The sequence below is a fragment of the Erpetoichthys calabaricus genome, chromosome 9, assembly GCF_900747795.2.
Source record: "Erpetoichthys calabaricus chromosome 9, fErpCal1.3, whole genome shotgun sequence".
NCBI lineage: Eukaryota > Metazoa > Chordata > Cladistia > Polypteriformes > Polypteridae > Erpetoichthys > Erpetoichthys calabaricus.
In genome coordinates, this window is record NC_041402.2 from 18566720 (window position 1) to 18592361 (window position 25642).

At 41.0% G+C, this 25642-nt stretch overlaps 1 protein-coding gene across 2 annotated transcripts in view; it reads left to right on the forward strand.

Moving 5' to 3' along the window:
- pappaa (pregnancy-associated plasma protein A, pappalysin 1a) overlaps nucleotides 1-25642 on the forward strand; it is an 803024-nt gene that overhangs the window by 584501 nt on the left and 192881 nt on the right. For both annotated transcript variants that reach the window (XR_007935844.1, XM_028809181.2), the window contains exon 14: nucleotides 15317-15473. Coding sequence is in view for 1 of the 2 variants with exons in the window: in XM_028809181.2 (XP_028665014.2) it covers nucleotides 15317-15473 (157 nt within the window). In the remaining variant the exon portion in view is untranslated. The remainder of the gene's footprint in view (nucleotides 1-15316; nucleotides 15474-25642) is intronic.

A 25642-nucleotide genomic window follows, 5' to 3' on the forward strand; every position in this document is an offset into this window, starting at 1 on the left:
CTGCTTGTTGCGCTTCGTGTTGATCATTTAAAAGCCTGTACAGCAGCTGTCCTTTTGTCTCACTGCCTTGTCTCTCGGGATGCTAGTGTGTCTCTTATGGGACATCAAAGTGTCTTCTGCGAAGATCACGTCTTGACCCAAGTTTTTTTTATTATAATAGAGAGATTAATTTTATTCATAGATTCTTTGTGTACTAGCCAGAGGTTGACGGTGATCCTCCTCCTTATTAGGCTTTTCCTTTAGTTTTGTAATATTTAAAATAGTTTTGCCAGTGGGCGGCACGGTGGCACAGTGGGTAGCACTGCTGCCTCGCAGTTGGGAGACCTGGGGACCTGGGTTCACTTCCCGGGTCCTCCCTGCGTGGAGTTTGCATGTTCTCCACGTGTCTGCGTGGGTTTCCTCCGGGCGCTCCGGTTTCCTCCCACAGTCCAAAGACATGCAGGTTAGGTGGATTGGCGATTCTAAATTGGCCCTAGTGTGTGCTTGGTGTGTGGGTGTGTTTGTGTGTGTCCTGCGGTGGGTTGGCACCCTGCCCAGGATTGGTTCCCTGCCTTGTGCCCTGTGTTGGCTGGGATTGGCTCCAGCAGACCCCCGTGACCCTGTGTTCGGATTCAGCGGGTTGGAAAATGGATGGATGGATGGATGTTTTGCCAGTTCCACATTTTTAGGCCTGCTCCAGCTGAAGCCAAAAGGTGCTTTAGGAGCCTGGTGAACCTCGGCTAGGTAGACCAGTTAAAATTCTGGCCTTCTTCCTAGCTTGTTTTGGATTACTCGTAGTTTTGGATTACTTGTATTTTGTTTTGAATGTTGTATTTCTTCCATTTTGTGACACCCATGGTATGCCCAGCCTACATGGTAAGGGATCTCTCTCTGAATTTTCATTCTAAGATTACTTCCAATTTTCCCACCAAGGTTTTTTTCCTTGTTTTCTTAGAGAGTAAAGACTGAGGGGCTGTCAAAGATAGGGCCTGTTAAAGCCCATTGAGGCATTCCTTGTGTGATTTTTGGGCTATACAAGAAATAAATTGTCATTGTTTTGTGGGCCTCACCCATTTTTGCAAATCATAGCAGAGGCTCTCCTGAATCACTGAACTTCTCCTCCCTGTCACTGAGTGTCAGCCCAGCAAGCCTGCGAAGAAAGTTCATTTTTGCTGCTCGTACTTACAGTCTCATTCTTTCAGTCATTACCCACAACTCAAGACCATAGATGAGGACAGGGATTACAAATCGACCAGAGAAACGAGAGTTTGGCCTTTAGACTGAGCTCTCGCTTTACCACCCCAATCAGAAACACCTGCTGCCACCCCACTACGCTTATAGATCTCATGCTTCTTTCTTCCATCACTTTTGAAAAAGATCCTGAGATACTTGAACTCCTTCACTAAGGGCAGTTGTTTCCCCCTCACCTGTGGAGATCAATCCATGATTTTCCAAGAGAGAACCATGACCTCACCTACCAACAATTAAAACTCTTGCTTAAAGAAATAGATGTTATGTAAGCATGTTTATTATGACATAAATATCCTGCTCTGCAGTTCATGATTGGAAAAATGTGATGGCAAACAGAACCAGCACACAAGGTCTGAATCACACATCTGGTCATTGGCTGTGTGCTGTCTGCACATTCTCTACATGGCTGTATGGTTTCCCCCTGGTTAACTGTGCGTTTCTTCCTTCATCCCCAAAGACGTGCACATGTTTGATTGATTAGTGATCATCATCCTTGAGAATGTGTGAGGAAAAGCAGCAATAATGGAGAATATGTCAACTCCATACAGTCAATAACCATTTTGAGCACTAGTGGGCATAACAGTATCCCAAACACAGACACAAGTCCCTGATTCAAGACCTTTTTATTTAACAAAATACCTTGTGCGGGCTTTGTTTTCAAAGTTACACACGCACCACCATCTCTCTTCTCCTTCTACTCCTTCCAGAACAGCCTCGTGCACCACCTCCTGACTCTGACTCTCGATTGAAGTGAAACGGCCTCTTCTACCTTAGACCCTGAAGTACTTCTGGTGTCACCACAGTGCTCAATAGAATCACTTCAGGGTCTTGCTGAAGCTACTCAAAAGAGGGAGGTTCTCTATCAACACCACTCTCTGGTGGAACCCAAAAACCCTGACAGTCCTGCAGGAGACCAGGCTGGGACCGTGCCAGAGAAGCACTGGCATCTATTGTTCTGGGGGACAAGCTGTTCTGGAAATACTAGTCATTCTCTCTGACTGGTATAAAAATTTGCAGCCATCCCATCCAGCCATATTCTCCTTCCAAAACGGCCTCCCAGCCGTGCAAGGTACACCATACCATCCCAGTTGGGACATAATTCTATTCATTATGTCTGTTACCCCAATTAGTATTTAGTTAACTGTAAAGTATTTGCTATTCATGTCTATTCAAGCAGCTACAGTGCATTTTACCATAATAGAAGAAACAAACACCCTTAAAAGACAAAAACTAGTAGATCTTCAGAAATCACGTAGCAAGGATTTATATATTTGTGTCATTTGAATAAACTGTGTGTGATCTGGCATGTTTGAGTTCTGCAAAAGCAGTCTCGTTTGGACTTTTTCAACAGGGATTTGTGGAGATTCCACTTGAAGACAACAATTGTGTGTTTTAAAATGAATGATCTATTTTCCGAACTGGCTGTGAAGTCTTAGGGTATTTCATACAAATATATGGATACGTATAGACACACACACCCACAGACACACATGTAATTATTAGATACTGTATATACATATATACTGTACTTTATATACAGTCACTCTCTCTCTCTCTCTCTATATATATATATATATATATATATATATATATATATGTATACATATATGTATATAGTCTCACTCTCTCTCTCTCTCTCTCTCTCTCTCTATATATATATATATATATATATATATATACACATATATATGTTTATATTAAGCAGTGAACTCATTATTGTCTTTTTACTATCAGCTGCAGCTGTTTGTGTGCCAACAATATGTCACTTGTAATATTTTCCTTTGCAAATCTACAAAACACAAAGCCCCTGATCCCTAAAGTTGTTAACAAATGCAGCTATTAATATCATCCAGGTTTATTTTCCAATTTTTATAATTGATTTAAGGAGTGGACTATGGGGGACTTGCCGATTTAACACTTTGATTCAACACTTCACTGTCTTTAACTTTTTAGATTGTGAGTTTATATACAAAGGAGGTTAGAAATGTTTAAAATTTCAAGATCTGACAGAATGAATAGCGGTAAATAAGCTACTTGAAGAGAGGGTAGCACTTTAGCTTAGGTATTCGTTTACTTTTATGTAACAAAACCTTAACAAAGGATTCTTTTGGTCTTCATAGCACTTATAATACATCAGTTGATATTCATGTCTGTGCAGTGTGGCATATTGACAGGTGGTAAAAGTACTTATTAACATGAAGGATTTGCAGGTCTTATAATAAATATGTACTGTAATATCAAGAGAAACGTGTCACAGTTAAGCCACCTCAGACCACTCCAAAGTGACGTTTTGTTAGTAGGTGTCATTGTAGAGATAAATAAACAGTTTACTGGTGCTTTGTAAGTTCTATGAAGACCCAATGAAGTGTATGTTAAGGTCTTGTTACATAACAGTAAATAAGTAATAGATGCATTTTAGTCATTACCTAAACTAAAGTGTTACCGTTAGGCATTACCTAAACTAAACTGTTAATTTTAGGCATTACCTAAACTAAAATGTTACCATTAGGCATTGCCTAAACTAAACTGTTAATTTTAGGCATTACCTAAACTAAACTAAACTGTTACCATTAGGCATTACCTAAACTAAAGTGTTAACTTTAGGCATTACCTGAACTAAAGTGATTACCGTTAGGCATTACCTAAACTAAAGTGTTAACTTTAGGAATTACCTAAACTATACTGTTAATTTTAGGCATTACCTAAACTAAACTAAACTGTTACCATTAGGCATTACCTAAACTAAAGTGTTAACTTTAGGCATTACCTGAACTAAAGTGATTACCGTTAGGCATTACCTAAACTAAAGTGTTAACTTTAGGCATTACCTGAACTAAAGTGATTACCGTTAGGCATTACCTAAACTAAAGTGTTAACTTTAGGAATTACCTAAACTAAACTGTTAATTTTAGGCATTACCTAAACTAAAGGGTGGGCAAATTCAGTCCTGGAGGGCCGCAGTGGCTGCAGGTTTTTGCTCCAACCCAATTCCTTAATAAGAAGCCCTTATTGCTCAAGTAACACTTCAGCTTCACTTTAGTTGTCTCACTTGTTAAGATTTTGAACCCTTATTGCTTATTTTAGTCTTAAACAGCTGTATTCTTGGTTTTTAATTGCTCCTAATTAGCAATACCATGCAAATGGCAAAAGAGACCAGCATTTCTCCATTTAGCTTGTTACCATTTACACCTGTGTATATTTATCACACACTGTTTGGTTTAATTAAATACTTGGAAGGAAAGTGAAGAGAAAAAAGTGAAGCACTGAGAATTACTCATCTGTTTTAGACTTCAAATCATTTGGATGATTTCCTTAGAAAGGAAAATAAATCTAGGATATGAGAATAACCTGACATGGCAGAGTTAAATCACTAACAAGCCATGCAATTAAATAATTGACAAGGATTGTTTTTTAATTAAGCAACTGGGTTGGAACAAAAACCTGCAACCACTGCGGCCCTCCAGGACTGAATTTGCCCACCCCTGACCTAAACTAAACTGTTAATTTTAGGTATTATCTAAACTAAAGTGATTACCGTTAGGCATTACCTAAACTAAAGTGCTAACTTTAGGAATTACCTGAACTAAAATGATTACCATTAGGCATTACCTAAACTAAACTGTTCATTTTAGGCATTACCTAAACTAAAGTGATTACCATTAGGCATTACCTAAACTAAAGTGTTACTGAAGAGACATAAAACTAAAATGGTCTTGAATCTTCCATAGTACCATAAGTCCATACGATGAATTCAGTATGCAGACCCTTTCAATTTTTACACATTTGGTTATGTTGTGTGCTAAATTTATTTTTTTTTCCTCGTGTAAACTAAGGCTCAACACTCCAGAATGACAAAGTGAAAAACAGGAGTTTAGAATGAGTGTCACACACTTGGAGATGGGGATTTTCTGCAATTCTTCTCTGCAGATCCTCTCAAACTTTGTCACGTTGGATGAAGCCCATCAGTTGAGAGCTATTGTCTGGTCTTTCTAGAGATGTTTGATTTTGTTCAAGTCTGGACTCAGTGTTGACCACTCAAGAACATTTCTACAGTTGACCTTTAGTCACTTTTATGCTTTGTGCTTAGGTCATTGTCCTGTTGAAAGATGAAAATTTGACCCAATGTGAGATCTAGGAGCAGGTTTCCATTAAGGATATCTCTTTACTTTGCTCTATTCAGCTTTTCCTCAACCTTGACTAGTCTCCCAGTGTCTGCCGCTGAAGAACAACCCCACATGATGATGTTACCACCACCATGCTTCACCATTGGAATGGTACCATGCAGGTGTTGAGAAGTGCATGGCTTCCTCCAAACATGGCACTGATCTTGGTTTCATCAGACCGGAGAATCTTGTTTCTCACAGTCTGAGATTCCTTAAGGTGCCTTTTCACGAATTGCAAGCAGGCTTCTATGTAAAGCTGGTCAATCAATGGTAGGTGACATAGGCGGCCACCTAGGGTGCCTTTATCTGAGGTGTGCCATTTATGAAAGTCAAGGGGAGTGTGTTCTGGAGACCAAGGGTGAATACCCCCCTGTGAACATTGATGATACTGAGTGGGCGCTGTTACCCATTGGGGGTCGTTAATGAAAGTAAAAGTGCACATATTCTGAACACCATGGAGCACACACTCCTTCACTCCTTAAAGTCTGTGGTATATACACAAAGGGACAGGCACTCAAGACACCGAGGCAGACAATATCCTCCATCCCAGGACGGAGTGGTGGCTCTGAGGCTAGGGATATGCACTGGCAATCGGAAGGTTGCCGGCTCGAATCCCATAAATGCCAAAAGGGACTCTGCTCTGTTGGGCCCTTCAACAAGGCCCTTAACCTGCAATTGCTGAGCGCTTTGAGTAGTGAGAAAAGCGCTATATAAATGCAAAGAATTATTATTATCCCAATCGTCAAACTCTGCTGATACTGAGTGGGTGCTGTTATCCACTGGGCACCATTTATGAAAGTAAAAGTGCACATGCTCTGAACACCAAGGGACACACTCTCTTTAAAGTCCATGGTCTTTATACAAAGGGGCATGCAATCCAGACACCGAGGAAGAGAAAAGAATTTGTCAAATTCTGAGGATACTGTGTGTGCACTGTTATCCACTGGGTGCTGTTCATGTAAGTAAAAGAGCGCATGCTCTGAACAACAAGGGGGGCGTGGTGCTCCTTAATGTCCACTGTATATACACAAAGGGGTTCCACTTGTGCTACTGAAGGTGTGCACACTCCAGACACCGCGGGGTACAACCCTCCTAGCAGTCATTGAAGTCTGCTAATATTGACTACCTGCTCTGAACAATGAGGGGTATCATCCATCCACCCTGCCTAGGACTCCAAATGTGTGTCATCTGACACTATTATTATATGTCTTTTACTGTGAAGTTGCCCATAAAGCCCATATTTGTAGAGTTCTGCAGTGATGGTTATCCTTCAGGAAGGTTCGCTGGAGCTCAGCCTGATTGTTCAGTTTGTCTGGATGGCCAGCTCCAGGAAGAGTGGTGGTTGCTCCAAACTTCTTCCATTTAAGAATTATGAAGGTAACTGTGCTCTTGGGAACCTTCACTGCTTTGAAGTATTTTTGTAGCCTTCTCCTGATGTGTGCCTCGACACAATCCTACAGCTAAGCACTGCAGCCAATTCCTTCAACTTCATAGCTTGGTTTTCGCTTAGCTATGGGGACCTTCTATAGACAGGTGTGTGTCTTTCTAATCAGTGCAATCAATTGAGTTGACCGCATGTCAACTCCAAACAAGGTGTAGAAACATCTCAATGATGATCAATAGAATGGGATGCACCTGAGCCATAGTCATAGCAAAGAATCTGAATACTTGTGTCAACGTGATACTTCTGTATTTTATCTTTAATAAATTTGCAAATATTTCTAAAATCCAAGTTTTTCTTTATCATTCTAGGGTATTGAGTGTTGCTTGATGTGGAGAAGAAAATGTAAGTGAATGATTTTAGCACAAGGCTGCAACATATCAAAATGTTAAGGAAATTTAAGGGGTCTGAATATACACTGAATCCACTGTATGTGCTTTTATGTTATGCCAGACAATAAAATTAATCTTTGATTCCTTGTAGATTTTTTCGATCAAACAGGCAACAAATTAAGGTGACAAACTCATACGCATTACACTGAAACTATTGTTGGTCTAAATTGGTGGTTAAAACTTTCTTCAATTAAGCAGAAAAGGTGCCAGCAGTTTAAAAACATCTGCTCGAGTTACATCACACCACCAACTGGATATGAAGCACAGCCTGCACTGGCTGATAAGAGACATGAATCACTGTGTACTGAAAAGTCTCTTGGGGTGTTTATTAATTTATTGCATAAACAAGAAAAAAGTAGGTTGCTGTTGATCATACAGAACGTACAGTGGACTGTACTTGTATGCATTTAAGCACATTACAGCCAGGCAGATGCATTTTATTATCATTTCACTGTTGTATTCACAGCTGGATTTAATACTGTTGACACCTAACTTGTCATCCCTATCTGGAAAGGGAAGGGTGATTGCCTGGACTACAGCAACTACAGGGGGATAACAGTGCTGTTGGTGCTGGGTAAGGTCCCTGCTAGGATCCGTGATCATTTGCTCACCTACCAGTGACCGGAACAGTCTGGTTTTACGCCTAAGAAGTCTACCATTAACCACATCCTGACACTGAGGGTTCTCATAGAGCACAAACGTGAATATCGGCAGAGTTTCTTTACACACTTTGTCGATTTTTGTAAAGTGTTTAACTCAGTTGATCGAGCTGCCCTGTGGGACATCCTGAGGGTTTGCGGGATCCCCTCAAGGTTGCTGGATATCATGGACAGCCTGTACACTGGTACTGTGAATACTGTGCAGAGTGGAGGCAGAACCTCTGCATTTTTGATTATAGAGTTTTTCAGGGGGGTGTTCTGCTCCTACTCTGTTCAATGCTTACATGGACTGTGTGTTGGGCAAGGTTGTGGGGTCCAGTGACTGTGGGGCATCTGTTGGTGAAGAGAAGTTCATTGAAATTGACTTTGCCAACAATGCTGTGATCTTCACGGAGTCAATGCAGGCTCTGCTGGGGGCTCTTGAGAGACTGAGTAAGGAGTCTGAGTGTCTGGGCTTGTGAGTGTCCTGATAAAAACCAAGCGCCAGGCCTTTAATGACTTATTGGGCACAGCCATCAGCAGTGTGTCTGTCTGCAGAGAGAGTGTTGACCTTGTCAAGAGGTTCACTTACTTTGGCAGTGACATTCATGTCTCTGGTGACTCTTCCTATGAAGTCAGTAGACAGATTGGGAGATCATGAGTTTGCCGGAAAGGGGTGTGTGGTGCTCCCGATGTCTCTGCCGAAGGACGATGGTCCAAGTCTTTAGAGTCTTGGTGCTTCCTATTTTGCTACATGGTTGCGAGACATGAATGCTGTCCAGTGATCTGAGATGAAGACTGGATTCCTTTGGTACTGTGTCTCTTTGGAGAATCTTTGGGTACCACTGGTTTGACTTTGTGTCAAATGAGCCGTTGCTCATGGAGTCCCAAATGAAGCACATTACCTGCATTGTGAGGGAGCGTCAGTTATGGCACTACGGCCATGTGGCGCAATTCCCCAAGGTTGTTCCGTCTCACAGGATCCTCGTTGTTGAGGACCTGAGTGGCTAGACCAGGCCATGGGGATGCCCATGTAACACTTGGCTGCAGGAGATAGAGGGTCATTTCCAGAAGGCGGTGCGTTGCCAAACAGGATCCCGAGTTGTTTCATCATGTGGTGGTGCGGAAACATGTTGTACCAGTGCATGCTCCCCAACCTGACCTGAAATGACCTGACAGACAACTATGTTGTGATAAACAGATCGATTTTTATTTTAGATGATACATTGCATAAAGCGGCAAGAAGAAGTGTGTGAACCCTTTGGAATGACCTGTTTTTGTTCATTAACTGATCATAATATGTGATGTGATCTTCATCTCAGTCACAAGTATTGACAAACACAGTATACTTATGTTAATAACATACAAACATTTCTAAGCTTTCATACCTTTATTGTACACACCCTTCAGACGTTCACAGTGTGTTACACAAAAAAGTAAGTCAACCCTTGAATTTAATAACTAGCCGAATCTTGATTACCGGTAATAACCTCAAAAAAGAGCTTCTGGTAGCTGTAAATCAGACCTGCACAACATTCTGGGAGACTTTTGGACCATTCTTCCTTACAGAGTTGCTGAAGCTCAGTCATACTCTTAGGATGTCTAGTTTTGAGGACATTACACAGCATCTCCAAGGCTAGGTACTGACTGGGCTAAACCAAAAAGTTGGGTTTTCTTTTTTGAAGCCATGCTGTAGCTGATTTACATCATTGTGATGGGTGTAACAGAGCAAGATGCAGAGGACAGGAAGAGATGGAAAAAGATGATCCACTGTGGCAACCCCTACTGGGAGCAGCTGCAAGAAGAAGAAGTATAGAGTCATTGACCTGCTGCATCGTCCAGCATCTTCTGAGTTTCAGCTGGCAGACAGCCACCCTGATATTATCATGTAGGATACCTTGATAGATTTCGGAATTCATTTTCCCCTCCATGATGGCAAGCTGTGCAGGTCCTGAGTCAGTAAAGCAGCCCCAAATCCTGATGCTCCTGCCAGCATACTTCAATGGTGGGATGATGTTTTCAAGTAGGTTTGCAGTGCCTGTTTTACACCATATGCATATTCTTCCTGAACAAGCCTTATCAGTCCACAAAACCCTTTCTCAATGGACTTGTGAAATGTCACAATGGTCTTTGGCAAACCTCAGGTGTGTGACAATGCTTTTTTTGGAGAGCGGCAGCTTTCTACTTGGTGTCCTGCCATGGACACCTTGCTTACTCAATGTTTCATATATGGTAGATTCATGAACAGAGATGTTTACTTGTTCCATTGACTCCTTTAATCCTTTAATGGTTGCTCCAGATTTCTTTTTTGCCTCATTGTTCATTTGGAGTTGTATCTTTTGGGTCATCTTGGCACCGCATCACTTCTACAGCCACAGTACTAAATTGTCTCCATTGATACTCACTTTGCCTAACTGTTGACTGATGAACTCTTTGAAATGACTTTGTAAACCTTTCCAGCTTTATGTACATGAATAATTCTTGATTGTAGATCTTCTGAAGTGTCTTTTTTGTAAGGTATGCCTCACATCAGCAGATGCTTCTTGTGATTAGAGCACAAAAAATGTTTGAGTCTTCTTTTATTGGTCAGAGTATCTCTAAGCCACACCTCCAATGTTGTTTCATTGGTTGGATTCCAGGTTTGCTAACTCCTGACTCCAGTTAGCTTTAGTTGAAACCATCAGACACTCTGAATGTCTGAATGATGTATTCAATATTTACAAGGACAATACCTGAATGTGTGCATTGTTAGTTAAACCATATTGCCATTTCTTCATTATTTGTAGCTTAGATGAAGGTAAGGCCATATTTTAAGATAGATTTAAATACTGATGTGGTTATTTACCAAGGGTTAATTTTCTTTTTCTTATAAAAAATGATCCTGACAAACAAAGTGCAACCTCACATATCTTTATTTGTCTTAAAAATAAAAGAAATGGGAGTTCAGAGTGTTGTGTGTAGGTGGGTGCAGAATTGGCTCAGACACAGGAAGCAGAGGGTGATGGTGTGAGGGACCTTTTCTGAATTGGCTAACATTAAGAGTGGTGTCCAGCAGGGGTCAGTTCCAGGGGCCGCTGCTATTTTTAATATATATAAATGATTTGGATAGGAATATAAGTAAGAAGCTGGTTAAGTTTGCAGATGATACCAAGATAGGTGAATTGTCAGATAATCTTGAATCTGCTGAATCATCACAGACAGACCTGGACAGCATACAGGCTTGGATAGATCTGTGGCTGATGAAATTTAATGTCAGTAAATGTAAAATATTACACATATCATGTAAAAATGTTAGGTTTGAATACATACTAGGTGGTCTGAAAATCGAAAGTACACCTTATGAGAAGGATTGAGGAGTTGTAATGGACTCGACTCAATCATCTGCCAGAAGGCACACAGAATGTCAGGTTATATAGCGCCCTGATGTGTGGAGTACAAGTCCAAGAAAGTTATGCTCAAGCTTTATATCTCACTGGTTTGACCCAGTGCCAGTGCTAGGATATTTTTCTCCCTAGGCCAAGCTTAATAATGTGCCAATCGACTGTTTTGTAGCAGCTGGGTCCCCCCTCCCCACACCCAACCCTTATGATCTGCACCCTAGGCGATTTCCTAATTTGCATTAATGGTGGAATTGGCCCTGGTTAGACCTCATAAGCACTTTGAGCTACTTTTTTGTATGAAAATGTGCTATACAAATAAATGCTGTTATTATTATTATTAGTATTATTATTATTATTATTATTATTATCTGGAGTACTGTGTGCAGTTTTGGTCTCCTGGCTTCAAAAAGCGGGAAAAGTCCAGAGAAAAGCGACTAGACTGAGTCCAAGGCTATAGGGGATGAGTTATGAAGAAATATTAAAACAGCTGAGCATTTATAGTTTAAGAAAAAGGAGATGAAGAGGAGACCTGACTGAAGTGTTTAAAATGATGAAGGGAATTAGTACAGTGGATTGAGACTGGGACTTTAAAATGAGTTCAACAAGAACACGGGGGCACAGTTGGAAACTTGTTAAGGGTAAATTTCAGACAAACATTAGGAAGTTTTCCTTTTACACAAAGAACCACAGACAAGTGGAATACACTACCAGTAGTGTGGTTGACAGTAGAACTTTAAGGACTATCAAAACTCAACCTGATGTTAATTTTGAAGGATTAACTGGATAGGACTGGTGAGCTTTGTTGGGCCAAATGGCCGGTTCTCTTCAGATTGTTTTAATGTTCTAATTCCAAAAGAAATAGAAAACTTCCATGCAGTTGATGCTACTGTGGAAATATTATATAGATAGATAGATTTTGTAATTTCTTACCTGCCAACAAAATTACCATTACAGGTTATTTGTGTGCTCTACTTTGAATTTTTTCTCATGTGCTTGTTTACTTTGTATTATGTAATGTAATAGTGCATCATCTCTCTAATTGTTTTGATATTCCTTGCACTTTGTGGGTGGAGCCTCAACTCTTGAGCCCTCCCTCTGGCTATTTAAGTCAGAGCAGAGTAGGCTTGGGTGAGAAGGCTTTGCATGTCATTGCAAAAAAACATTAAAAATAAAAATAAATTAAATTAAATAACAAGGCATTTAGTCATGTCATTTACAATACAATACAATACAATACAACTTATTTTTATATAGCCCAAAATCACACAAGAAGTGCTGCAATGGGCTTTAACAGGCCCTGCCTCTTGACAGCCCTCCAGCCTTGACCCTCTAAGAAGACAAGGAAAAACTCCCAAAAAAAACCTTGTAGGGAAAAAAATGGAAGAAACCTTGGGAAAGGCAATTCAGAGAGAGACCCCTTAGCAGGTAGGTTGGGTGTGCGGTGGATGTCAAAAAGAAGGGGGTCAATACAACACAATACACAGAACAGAACACAAGTAATCCTCAATACAGTATAAAAATAAAAATTTGAGATAATGGAATCCATCCATCCATCCATCCATTTTCCAACCCGCTGAATCCAAACACAGGGTCACGGGGGTCCGCTGGAGCCAATCCCAGCCAACACAGGGCACGGAACCAATCCCGGGCAGGGTGCCAACCCACCGCAGGACACACACAAACACACCCAGCACACACTAGGGCCAATTTAGATTGCCAATCCACCTAACCTGCATGTCTTTGGACTGTGGGAGGAAACCGGAGCGCCCAGAGGAAACCCACGCAGACACGGGGAGAACATGCAAACTCCACGCAGGGTGGACCCGGGAAGCGAACCCGGGTCTCCTAACTGCGAGGCAGCAGCGCTACCACTGCGCCACCGTGCCGCCCATAATGGAATCTGTTCTGGTAATTTTGTTAGAGATCCTAAAGAATTATAAGCATGGTTGAAAGGAAGGGTTGAAAGCATGGCCATGGCACAAACTAGAAAGATGGATAGAAAGGCGCTATAATAGATAGATAGATAGATAGATAGATAGATAGATAGATAGATAGATAGATAGATAGATAGATAGATAGATAGATAGATAGATAGATAGATAGATAGATAGATAGATAGATAGATAGATAGATAGATAAAGGCTCTATATAATAAGATAGATACTAAATAGGCACTTGTGTGTGATTAGAGGGATTGCGTGTATATATATATGTGTTTCCACTGTGATGGACTGGCACCCTGTCCAGGGTTTGTTCTGCTTTGTGCCTTATATTGGCTGGGATTTGCTCCAACACTGCCCACGAACATGTTCAGAGATAAGTGGGTTACAAAGTGAATGACAGATAGATAGATAGATAGATAGATAGATAGATAGATAGATAGATAGATAGATAGATAGATAGATAGATAGATAGATAGATAGATAGATAGATAGATAGATAGATAGATAGATAGATAGATAGATAGATAGATAGATAGATAGATAGATAGATAGATAGATAGGTAGATAGATAGATAGATAGATAGATAGACTGACTTTGTTTTTGTCCCAAGGTTAGAAAAATGTGTTGCACCAAAGATGTGAACTCAGAACTCTGCAGTCAAGAGGATTATCACACTGCACATTAACAGTAGACTTTCGCCTCATAACCTTGAATTATCTTTAGACGCAGATCAAAGTGAAACAAAACATGAAATAGACTGCCTTAGGTAAAATGTGTTCAAATCATCATTCCACAAATCCTGTTTTCACATTAGCACACTTCACAAAATTACCGGGCTACAAGCCATCCTGGCTGTCAGTTTACATTTGAACAGGCATACACACAGCAAAAAAGCAACATAACTCATCACTTGGGTAGCTCAATATTATATCTTTTTAAAATCTAATTATTTTCAAGGACCATGTGATGGTAAGCACTGCCATTTCAAAGCCAGCCTGGTCATTTTCTGGGTGATGCTTGCCCATATGCCTGCTAAGTTAAGGTAACTACACCCAGCTTCTAAGCAGCTTGTCATGAGGCTACATAGAGCAGCACTACATCACCAACCAGTGTGGTAATGTAGGTATTTATAAGTAAACTCTTATGTCTGCGCTTGATAATATTTTTTTAAACGTTCGGTGAATAGGGATTGATAAGCTATTTTGGGCTGAATGACCTATTCTCCTTAAAGCTAGACTTATGTTCCTATATTTCAGATACGGGCAAATTAGGCTAAAGCCAATGTCACATTATGCACCTTCTAGCCATAGGGTATGCCAGATTTGTTGACTGATGTTCCTGATATTGTCTGACAATCATTTTCTGTCTTATTTTTGTAATTCATTTAAATCTGCTGTCACTTTGACATTAAAGAGTCATTTTCTGTGGGTCAGCATCAAAAAAAGCCAAATTAAATCCATTGTTGTTCAATGTTTTATAACAAGAAAATGTGACAAATTCCAAGGGAGTAAATACTTTTTCTTGGCACTGCATCAATGAAAGAGAGCATGAATTGTGATAATGCAAGTGATCAGCGTAGTTTTATTTATGTTGTGAGCTTTTTTTGTGGTTTTGCATTTTACTAGACCTTTCCCTTTCCTGTTTGAAATGATCGACAACAAAGCAGGATCACTCCATGCCCCTCATCTAGTTTAAGTGTTCTCCAGATGCACGGCTAATTCATTTCTTGAAAGCTTTAACAGTTTACTCAGACTCGCTAGTGGCAGGACATCCTGTTTTTGCCACTCAATCTTATTAAAGTTCTTAAATCCTCCTCACAATATCTTCACAGTATTTATCCTGGCACTGCATTAAACAAACAAGGCATAACAAGATACAATGTTTTTGGATGGGAATAAAGTTCAGAATAGAGTGTATTGCCTGAAACAGCTGTGATACTCCATTAGTGCACTTTGAATTATTTTTACCTAATCCCGCATGCTTCAAAATAAAGTAATTTTTTTAGTTACAGGCTGGAACCAAGATATTTTAGGCAACTTATTGAAGTGTTATCATTTTTTTTACAGTATTTCATCACTTATTCCTTAATAACAATCTCTAAACTTTACATCTTTTAATTGGTTTTCAGTTGTGTTCACTACTCTTGTGAGGCTTTAGACTGCATGGAGCCTCTCATCAAGAACGCAGTAGTCAACTGCAGTCAAGAAGGCATCTTCTGCACTGTGATGTGCAATGTGGGACATGTGCTCCAGATCCAGTGGGACGAGGACATCACTTCGAGACAGGTATGGCTTCTGAACTGCTACGCGAGCCTTCATCTTAGAGTTTTTCTATGCATTTCTGATATTAACTTGTCCACAGAGGTCTGCTAGGAAAAGTAATAATTCTTGATCATTGTCCTGTGCCTCACGGTCACAGAAATTCTGGAAGTAGCCAGTTGCCAACATGAGGGTCCACATACCTGAACTGATGAAGACATTTTTTGTTTTCTTAAAATTATTATTTTTCACTGTCTTTCAGTCACATCATTGATGATGCCATACTGTGTTCGTGTTTCACTGTTTCTTGGGGACAGCTTCTCACTACGGTGTTTCCACTTTCCATGCCTCAAGTCCTGTATATAGTTGGGTGTAGACAGTTACAGACGTAATCGCGCACTGAAGATGTGCACCCTGGTCTGTTTATACTTCCTTTAATGAGCACAGGTTTTCTTGTCTAGCACATTCACAGTTGATGCACACAGGGCCGCGCAGTCACAAAAATTCTGGATGCAGGCAGTTGCCAATGTGGGGGTCCACACGCCAGGATTAATGAAGAAATTGTTTGTTTGCTTAAAATTATTAAGTCAAAAGTCAAAGTGAACTTTATTGTCATCTCAGCCATATTCAAGTATACAGATAGACGAAATTACAAAGCTCAGGGTCCACAGTGTAACAACATGACGTGCAAATAATAAATTAAAAATAGAATTAAAATTTAAATTTAAAATTAAAACACAAACAAGACAAGACATTGTGCAAAGACAAGACAAAGAAGTAGCAGCACTATTGATGTGTAAGATCCATCCATCCATCCATTTTCCAACCCGCTGAATCCAAACACAGGGTCATGGGGGTCTGCTGGAGTCAATCCCAGCCAACACAGGGCACAAGGCAAGAACCAATCCCAGGCAGGGTCCCAACCCACCGCAGGACACACACAAACACACCCACACACCAAGCACACACTAGGGCCAATTTAGAATCGCCAATCCACCTAACCTGCATGTCTTTGGACTGTGGGAGGAAACCGGAGCGCCCGGAGGAAACCCACGCAGACACGGGGAGAACATGCAAACTCCACGCAGGGAGGACCCGGGAAGCGAACCCAGGTCCCCAGGTCTCCCAACTGCGAGGCAGCAGCGCTACCCACTGCACCACCGTGCCGCCCGATGTGAAAGATATGTAATATAATAAATTAAATAATAAATAATAGGTATAGATAATACAGAAATTATCAGTGTATGCTAATAGTTGTTTAAGACGTGCAAACAATGACAGGTCAGAATGTTTCATAGCAGAAGGATAACAAGAGTGTCAAAATACTTAAAGGTCAGTATGAGATTTCCAGTTCTTCTCTACCTGCACACTCGTCTTTGCAGGACAGTGGCTCACATGTATAAAAGTTCTGTTTTTAGATGTGGTTGAGGTCGTGTGGAAGGTCCCAGGGTGAATCCTGGTGTTAAGGAGTCTAACAGCTTGGGGGTAAAAACTCTCCTGCAGCCTGGCAGATCTGGCTCTGATGCTGTAGTATCTTCTCTTGGATGGCAGAAGTGTGAAAAGTCCATGTGAGTGGTGTAAGGGGTCCTGCACAATGCTGCAGGCCTTGCGGACACTGCGTTTGTAAAATATGTCCTGTAGTGAAGGGAGAGGCAGCCCCAATAATGTTCTCTGCTGTCTTCACTGTCCTTTGCAGGCGCTTGCGGTTGGATATGTTGCAGTTGCCATACCAGGCTGTGATGCAGCTGGTCAGAACACTCTCAATGGTGTCTCTGTAGAACATGGTGAGGAAGGGAAGGGGGAAGACTTGCTCTCTTCAGTCGCCTCAGGAAGAATAGTCTCTGCTGGGCTTTTGTTGTTTAGTGATGAAGTGTTATGTGTCCACGTAAGTTCCTCAGTTATGTGCACACTAAAGAACTTGGTACTCCTAATAGTCTAAACCAGGGGTAGGCAACATCGGTCCTGGTGAGCTGCAGTATGTGCAGGTTTTTGTTCCAACCCAGTTCCTTAACGAGAACTCAATTATTGCTGATGAAGCACATATTGCTTAAGTGACATTTTGATGCTTCATTTTAGTGGTCTCGCTTGTTAAGGTTCTCCAACCTTAATTGCTTATTTCAATCTTAAATTGCTGCATTCAGTGTTTTAATTGCTCCTTATTAGCAATAAGATGTAAAAGACAAAGCAGCCAGCAGTTCTCCAGCTAGCTTTTTTCCAATTACATCTGTGTGTGTTCATCATGCACTGTTTGATTTAATAAAACACTTAATAGAAAAATGTGACAGACTGAAAATGATCTGTTTTAGGCTTCATATCATTTGGATGATATCTTTGGAAAGGAAAAAAATCTACGATATAAGAGCCTTACATTGCACAGACTAACAAGCCATAAAATTAAATAAGGTCTGAGATTGGCAATGATTGGTTTCTAATTAAGCAATTGGGTTGGAATGAAAACCTGTAGCCACTGCGGCTCACCAGGACCAACGTTGCCTACCCCTGGTCTAAACCGTTGATGCTGAGTGGGATGTGGGCAGGATGTGATTTTCTGAAATCCACGATTATCTCTTTTGTCTTGTCGACAATGAGAGATAGATTGTTGTATTCACACCATGCAGACAGCTGTTCCACCTCATCTCTGTATGCTGTTTCATCATCCCTTCTTATCAGTCCCAGCACCGTCGTGTCATCCGCAAACTTGATGATGTGGTTGGTGTTATGTGTGGCTGTGCAGTCGTGAGTCAGTAGGGTGAACAGCAGTGGACTAAGCACACAGCCCTGCGGCGCTCCAGTGCTCAGTGTGATGATGCTGGAAGTGTTGCAGCCCATCCAAACTGACTGGGGCCTCTCTGTCAAGAATTACTGTATATACTCGTGTTTAAGTTCTCCCACGGATAAGTTGGGACTTGATTTTATCGTATAATTTCTGGTATTTTATAATGTTTGTCATATAAGTCGAATGTGGAAAACTCAGGCTATTGGTCCAAAGAATTATGATATGCTAACGCCCACCTGAGAGAGTAACCATGGATTCCACTGCCATTTTTTTCTATGTGGGAGCGGCAATGCATTGTATCAGCGTGTTCTCCTAACCTCTCTCTCTCTCTCTCTCTCTCTATTGTGCCTACGTGACCACACGGTAATACCCGAAATATTCCAAAGTGATGTTTGCACTGTTTTGTGTTTTTTGTATCTCACACCCTCATACACCTTTATCATAAGAGCATCCCTTATCTACGATGGAGCGTTCGATCAGAAGAAAATATGAAGCCGGTTTTAAATTAAACATCATTGAAGCAGCGAAAGAAATTGGTAACTGCGCTGCTGCAACAAAATTCGATGCGTCTGAGAAACTGATGCCAGATTGGAGGAGGTAAATAAGTGATTTTTGAACAGGCGTATAAGTCGAGGTCTGATTTTATGATCGATTTTTCAGGTTTCAAGACCTGACTTATACATGAGCATACATGATACTTTTCTTCTCTGTCTTTCAATCACATTGTTGATGATGTCATCCTGTGTAAATGCATCACTCTTTCCTGGGGACATCTTCTCGTTACGGTGTTTCCATTTTCTGTGCCTCAAGTTCCGTTTATACTCGGGTGTAGACAGCTACAGACTTAGTCGTGCACCTTCCACCCTTGTCTGTTTACAGTCCCTCCAATGAGCACAAGTTTTCCTGTCTGGCGCATTCATAGTTGACGCACCCAGGGCCACGTGGTCACAAAAATTCTGGAGGCAGGCGATTATGAATCTGAGGGTCCACACCCACAAGGATTGATGACGAAGTTTAAGTCATGTGTGCTAATTAGGACGCTTCAAGTATAAGCAGGCCTTGAGTTGTTAATGTGGTATAGGCCAGGGGTGTCGAACTCCGGGCCTGGAGGGCCACAGTGGCTACAGGTTTTCATTCTAATCCTTTTCCTAATCAGTGAGTAGTTTTCACTGCTAATTAACTCCTTTTCCCTTCATTTTAATAGCCCTGTTTTTAAGGATTCAGTCCTCTGAATTGATTTGTTTCTTCATTAAATGGCAGCCAAACAGAAATGAGACGTGAAACGAGCCAACAGATGACCAGCTAAACTGGGATTTCAAACTCCAACCAATTTCACTCCCACCAGTCTCTTAATGAGAAGCTGATTCTTGCTGTTAATTAAGCTCGTTATTTAATTCAATTGCTGCTCTCATTCTGCCACAGCAGACATTTCCAAATCTGTTGATTTTTCTGTTTTTTCTGTCATATGGTGGCTTGTTTGATGTCTCATTATTGTTTGGCTACTAATTAAGGAAAAAGACACAATTAAGGGGCCTGAGTCAAGTTAATTAAAACTAAAGCAAAAGAAGTTAATTAGCAGTAAAAACAGCTCACTAATTAAGAAGATGGTTAGAATGAAAACATGCAGCCACTGTGGCCCTCGAGGATTGGAGTTCGACACCTGTGGTTTAGGCCATCTCATTTAAAGTTGATTGGTTTTTGATTTTTAATACATTTGGAAACCTTTCCGAAAACATGTCTTCACATTGTCATTATGGGCTACTCAGTGTAATTTGACGGACAAAAAAAAGCCATTTAAAATGAAATCTACAACACAATAAAATATGCAGCAAGCGAAGGGGTCCACTGCATATCCTTTTGAAAAGCATCACCCAGAATGATGTGTATTTTAGCAATGTTGGCAGACATCTTAAAAATCCTATCCATTATTATTAAGAAAGAATCTTAAAGACAAGGAGAATGTGGATGGCTTCTGTCACATTTTAGAATCCCAGGTTATGTAATGCCGATGTGTGTGAGGTGCATGAGAGAGAGAGAGAAAGAGAGAGAGAGAGAGAGAGAGGGGGAGAGAGAGAGAGAGAGAGAGAGAGAGAGAGAGAGAGAGAGAGAGAGAGAGAGTGAGTGCTTATGTAAGGAGAGGAAAATGTCAGAGCGTCTTTCATTCCAGCCAGTTATGATTCTACCTGACTGCACTGGCAAAAGACTCAGACAGATTGAGTACTGTTTAGTCTCCTCCTAAATAAACTCGATTCTCCATAGAGGATCTCTCCTACAAAGTAAACAGAGGTACAGTACAGTAGTGTCGAGCGAGTTACATTTTGTGCAGCCTTACCTACTTCAGATCATTTCATCTTTACAGAGTGTGACGTGTACCAGTTTTAAGTCTGCAATATTTGCACAAAATTATAAAATCTCTTTTTGTTTATTGTCACGTAACCTGAGAGGACACAAGAGATCCCACTGTATGCAAATGAACAGACAAGTAATGATATCCGTGAAGTCTGCGGATATCACTGCCTGGTTTGGGAACTGCAGTGTCTCTAACCGTAAGATCCTACAACAGATAGTACACACAGCAGAAAAGATCATTGGGTCCTCTCTTCAACTTCATTGAAGATATCTTTGTAATGAATGTATTTGCAAAGCTTACAGCATTGTGAAGGACGGCTCCCACCCCTCCCATGAACTCTTTGTCCCACTTCCATCTGGCAGGAGTATCAGTAACATCTAAACCATTTCTGCCAGGTACTACAACAGCTTCTGCCCCTCAGCTGTCCAGACTCTGAACTCTGTGCTGCCCTGCCTGCCCTCAGATCTGCCCCTAGCAGCAAATTTGTATGCAGTACACTTGTTACTACTGTTGTTTTTTATTATTATCTTTACTGTTATTATTTATTCATTATTCATTGATTACTTCTTCTTCTTTTGGCTGCTCTCGTTACGGGTTGCCACAGCAGATCATCTTTTTCCATAATTACTCATTGATTACTATTACCGTATTTTTTGCACCATAAGACGCACCTGACCATTAGACGCACCTAGGTTTAGAGGAGGGAAACAAGAAAAAAAATATTCTGAACCATATGGTGCACTAATATGTTTAATAAAATACAGCAGAATAATATTTCAACCATGTAAATTAAGAAACAGCATCACTGTCATTAACAAAATAAGGAGAGACTTTAAGGTTCAAGCACTCTTCTAGTTTTATGGAAACCCCAAGAACTCCTCATCGCTAGTGTCAGAATTTGTGAAGCTCAGTTGCTCACAATCACTTTGCAGGATCACGTACCTATCATCACGCGGCATAACCTGTCCAACGCCACCAGGGGACAAAGCACGTTTGGACTAATGCTCCCTGAAGTTATATCGCCAGTCTAGTCCCATCTATATTTGTAATGCCACAAAGCCCTTCATCTCGTGTTTTGTTGTGGGTTTCCAGTTTGAAAAACGAGAATGCGGTGCAAGCACAGCCCTCGATTCAAAAAATTGCTCTGCATACCTGTTTGTCTCGTCTGACAGTAGCTGAAAGGCAGCTTCAGTAAAGAACAGCCTGAAGTAGTCCAGCGGCTGGTAATCTGTCGAGTCCAACAGCAAACCATGCTGTCTTGTGAAGTCCGGTAGCCAGTTTGGCTCCCACGGATCAATGTCTAGGTATTCCTCCCACACGAACCTTGCCATAGGTGCATCGGCTGCACAAATGGTGTCCCGATCAGCTGATGCCAGTTCCTCACTCTCTTGTTCGATCTCCTGATCACTCTCAACAAAATCAGATTCTGAAAAATCAGAGTCCGACTCAGTGATCGTCTGCTGAGTATTTTATTTTCTGCACTCGCTTCGCTCCCTCATGAGATGTAGATGCCATCTTGCCTTTGTTAATATTTGTTTACATTTCGCAACTCACGCACACGCAAGGATTAGATGCCGAGTCAATGAGTCTAACATTCCTCCAAGCACAGAGGGAATGCCTATTATGTAACAGTGAGTTTTGTCGCCCTCTACCCGTGGATGTCGACTTTTGTCAGGTAATACACATCATGGTCTGTGACGCAATATTCGCTCCATAAGACGCACAGACATTTCCAACCTTCTTTTGGGGAAAAAAAAGTGCGTCTTATGGTGCGAAAAATACGGTAATTTCAAATTATTACTATCTATTCACTTACCTGTTATTTATTTTTAATAATTTATTAATCTATTGTAATGAAAAACCCTAAAACTAACCCCATATAACTGAAATAAACCCAAAGTATAACTGTGTTAAGAAAAGGAAAAAAAAAAGTCTTCACAGACACAAGTCTCAAAGTGACTGCTCCAAGATGGTGGCTCTTCTGGTTAAGTACAGGTCAAGCAGGAAAGAGGCGGGTCCAGGTGGATGGACACCGGAAGTGACATCAGAGGTGTTAAGGCTGTCAATCATCCAGTCTGTAGAGGGAGGAAGAAGAGAGGTGCTAGTATACAGCACCACCCTGCAGATTGGCAAGGAATTACCACCACCAGAGCCAGCATTTCTCAACCTTTAAGTATTTGCGACCCGAGTTTTCATAACAGTTTTAATCGCGCCCCCCCTAATGTTTTTTTGAAAGGATCTCACTAATACCAATTTGTTCTTTTTTAATGAATGATATATCATAAATGCATATTTTATTATACCTACTTAACTTTTATCGACATTTATCTAACTCTATATTTATTTTTCTAGTATCAGAATGTAGTTTAAGTTAATTTGTTTTGGTTTCAATAGATGTATTTTTCATATTTTCAATTCTTGTTTTCTTTTTTTCACATCTTCGCGCCCTCCCCTTTTTGTTATTTTGTGCCCCCCCTAGGGGGGCCCGCCCCACAGTTTGAGAACCACTGACCAGAGCCTTTAAGCTGCCCCCAGGGTGCACGTGTGTGACACTCTTTATAGTATAGCATAGTTCTTTATTTGTCTTGCCCTTGTCCTGTGTTTTTGTGTATAGTTGACTGCTGTCCTGTCGAATGTTATTTTGTGCCACTGGATGGTGCAATATGGTGTATGGATGGTATTCTCTCATTTGTCAAACTTCTTATGTCCCTTGAGAAATGAGAACCATCACTGTCTCTATCCTACATTGTTCTTTATTAGTTCATATGTCTGCATGATTTTTAGCCAGGAGTTGAAGTGATTGCTCCACTTCATACTCTAAGTGCTTCATTAGTGTTCCACACATTTCTCTGTTCCTGTTTGCATGTAATTGTGTTATCCATTCCACGAAAAAAACAAAATGATTTGCAGAATACCTTCCTTAATTACTTTTAGCATTCACTCGCTGAGAAACCATTGTACTAATACTGGGAAGGCCCTTCTGTACCTCTCCAACAGTTCTTCATGGCATGAATTCCACAACATGTTGGAAACATTTGTTTGAGATTCTGGTCCATGTTCACACGATTGCGTTGCACAATTCTGGCAGATCATATTATGAATCTCCCATTCTATCACATCCCAAAGCTTTTTTATTGGAATCAAAGCTGGGCATTGTGAAGCCCACTGAAGAACATTACACTCATTGCAATGTTCATGAAACCAGTCTGAGGTTAATTTTTGCTTTGTGACGCAGTGTATTATTATGTTGGAGGTAGGCTTTGAAGGGATATGCATGGTCAGCAGCAATACTCAGATAGGTTGTGGCATTCAAGTAAGGGTTGATTGGTATGAAATTGACCTAAGTGTGGACAGAAAACACCCCCCACTGCTACCCCACCACCAGCAGCCTGGACTGTTGACACAAGGCAGGTTGGGTGCATGGATTTATGTTGCTGACTCCAAATTCTGACCCTACCATCTTTGTGCCACAGCAGAAATCGAGAATCATTAAACAAGGCTACATTTTTTTCCAACGTTCATCTGTCCACTTTTAGTAAGCCTGTGTTCATTGCAGCTCAGCTTTCTGTTCTTGACCAACAAGAGTGGAACCCGACGTGATCTTCTGCTGTTGTAGTCCATCCACCTCAAGGTTCAATATGTTGGCATTCAGGGATACTTTCTGCTCACCACAGCTGTACAAAGTGGTTATCTGACTTACCAGAGCCTTTCTGTCTGGCCATTCTCCTCTTAACCTCTCTGATCAACAAAGCATTTCCATCCTCAGAACAGCTGCTTACAGGATGTTTTTTGCTTTTCTGAGTAAACTGTAGAGACTGCCATGCTTGACGATCCCAGGAGATCAGCAGTTACAGAAATCCTCAAACCAGCCTGCCTGGTCTCAGCAATCATTTCAAGGTCAAAATCACTGAGATGATATTTTCTCCTCATTCTGGTGTTTGATGTGAACATTATCTGAAGCTCCTGGCCTGTGTCTGTAGGATTTTATGTATTGTGCTGCAGCTGAATGATTGGATGATTAGATAATGGTATGGAGAATTGTGTGTTCAGGTGTTCCTAATATTTTATTCAGTGAGTTTGTTTGCCTCTATGCCTTGTTTCTGAACCTGTTACAGGTTCCAAAGAAGCCAGTGCCAGTTTTGGCAGTAATCAATGTTAGACAGAAATACAAATGTGCATCCAATGACTGGTCTAAAATAGGAATTCCACTATCTTTTCTGTCAGTGACTGGCACAAGACAGGAATGTCATTGCTAATCCTGCCAGTGGTGAAGATAGGAATGCCATTGCTAATGCTTTTAGTCATGAGATCAAGTCAGAAACATTGGTACCTATCCTGGCAATGATGGGCTCAAGATAGGAGTGTCAGATAAAGTACTGGTAGTCATGGGATGTAGTCAGAATCACTGGTACATATCCTGGCATGGATGTGGACAAAACAGGACTGTCAGAACCAGTACTGGTAGTCATGAGCTCAAGTCAGATCCACTGGTACTTATCCTGGTATGAATGGGGACAAGACATTAATGTCAGAACCAGTACAGGTAGTCATGGGATGTAGTCAGAATCACTGGTACTTATCCTGGCATGGATGAGCTCAAGATAGGAGTGTCAGAAAAAGTATTGGTAAGCATGGGATGTAGTCAGAATCACTGGTACCTATCTTGGCAATGATGGGTTTAAGATAGGAGTGTCAGAAAAAATATTGGTAGTCATGGGATGTAGTCAGAATCACTGGTATATATCCTGGCATAGATGGGGACAAGACATTAATGTCAGAACCAGTACAGGTAGACATGGGATGTAGTCAGAATCACTGGTACCTATCCTGGCAATGATGGGTTTAAGATAGGAGTGTCAGATAAAGTACTGGTAGTCATGGGATGTAGTCAGAATCACTGGTACATATCCTGGCATGGATGTGGACAAAACAGAACTGTCAGAACCAGTACTGGTAGTCATGAGCTCAAGTCAGATCCACTGGTACTTATCCTGGTATGAATGGGGACAAGACATTAATGTCAGAACCAGTACAGGTAGTCATGAGCTCAAGTCAGATCCACTGGTACTT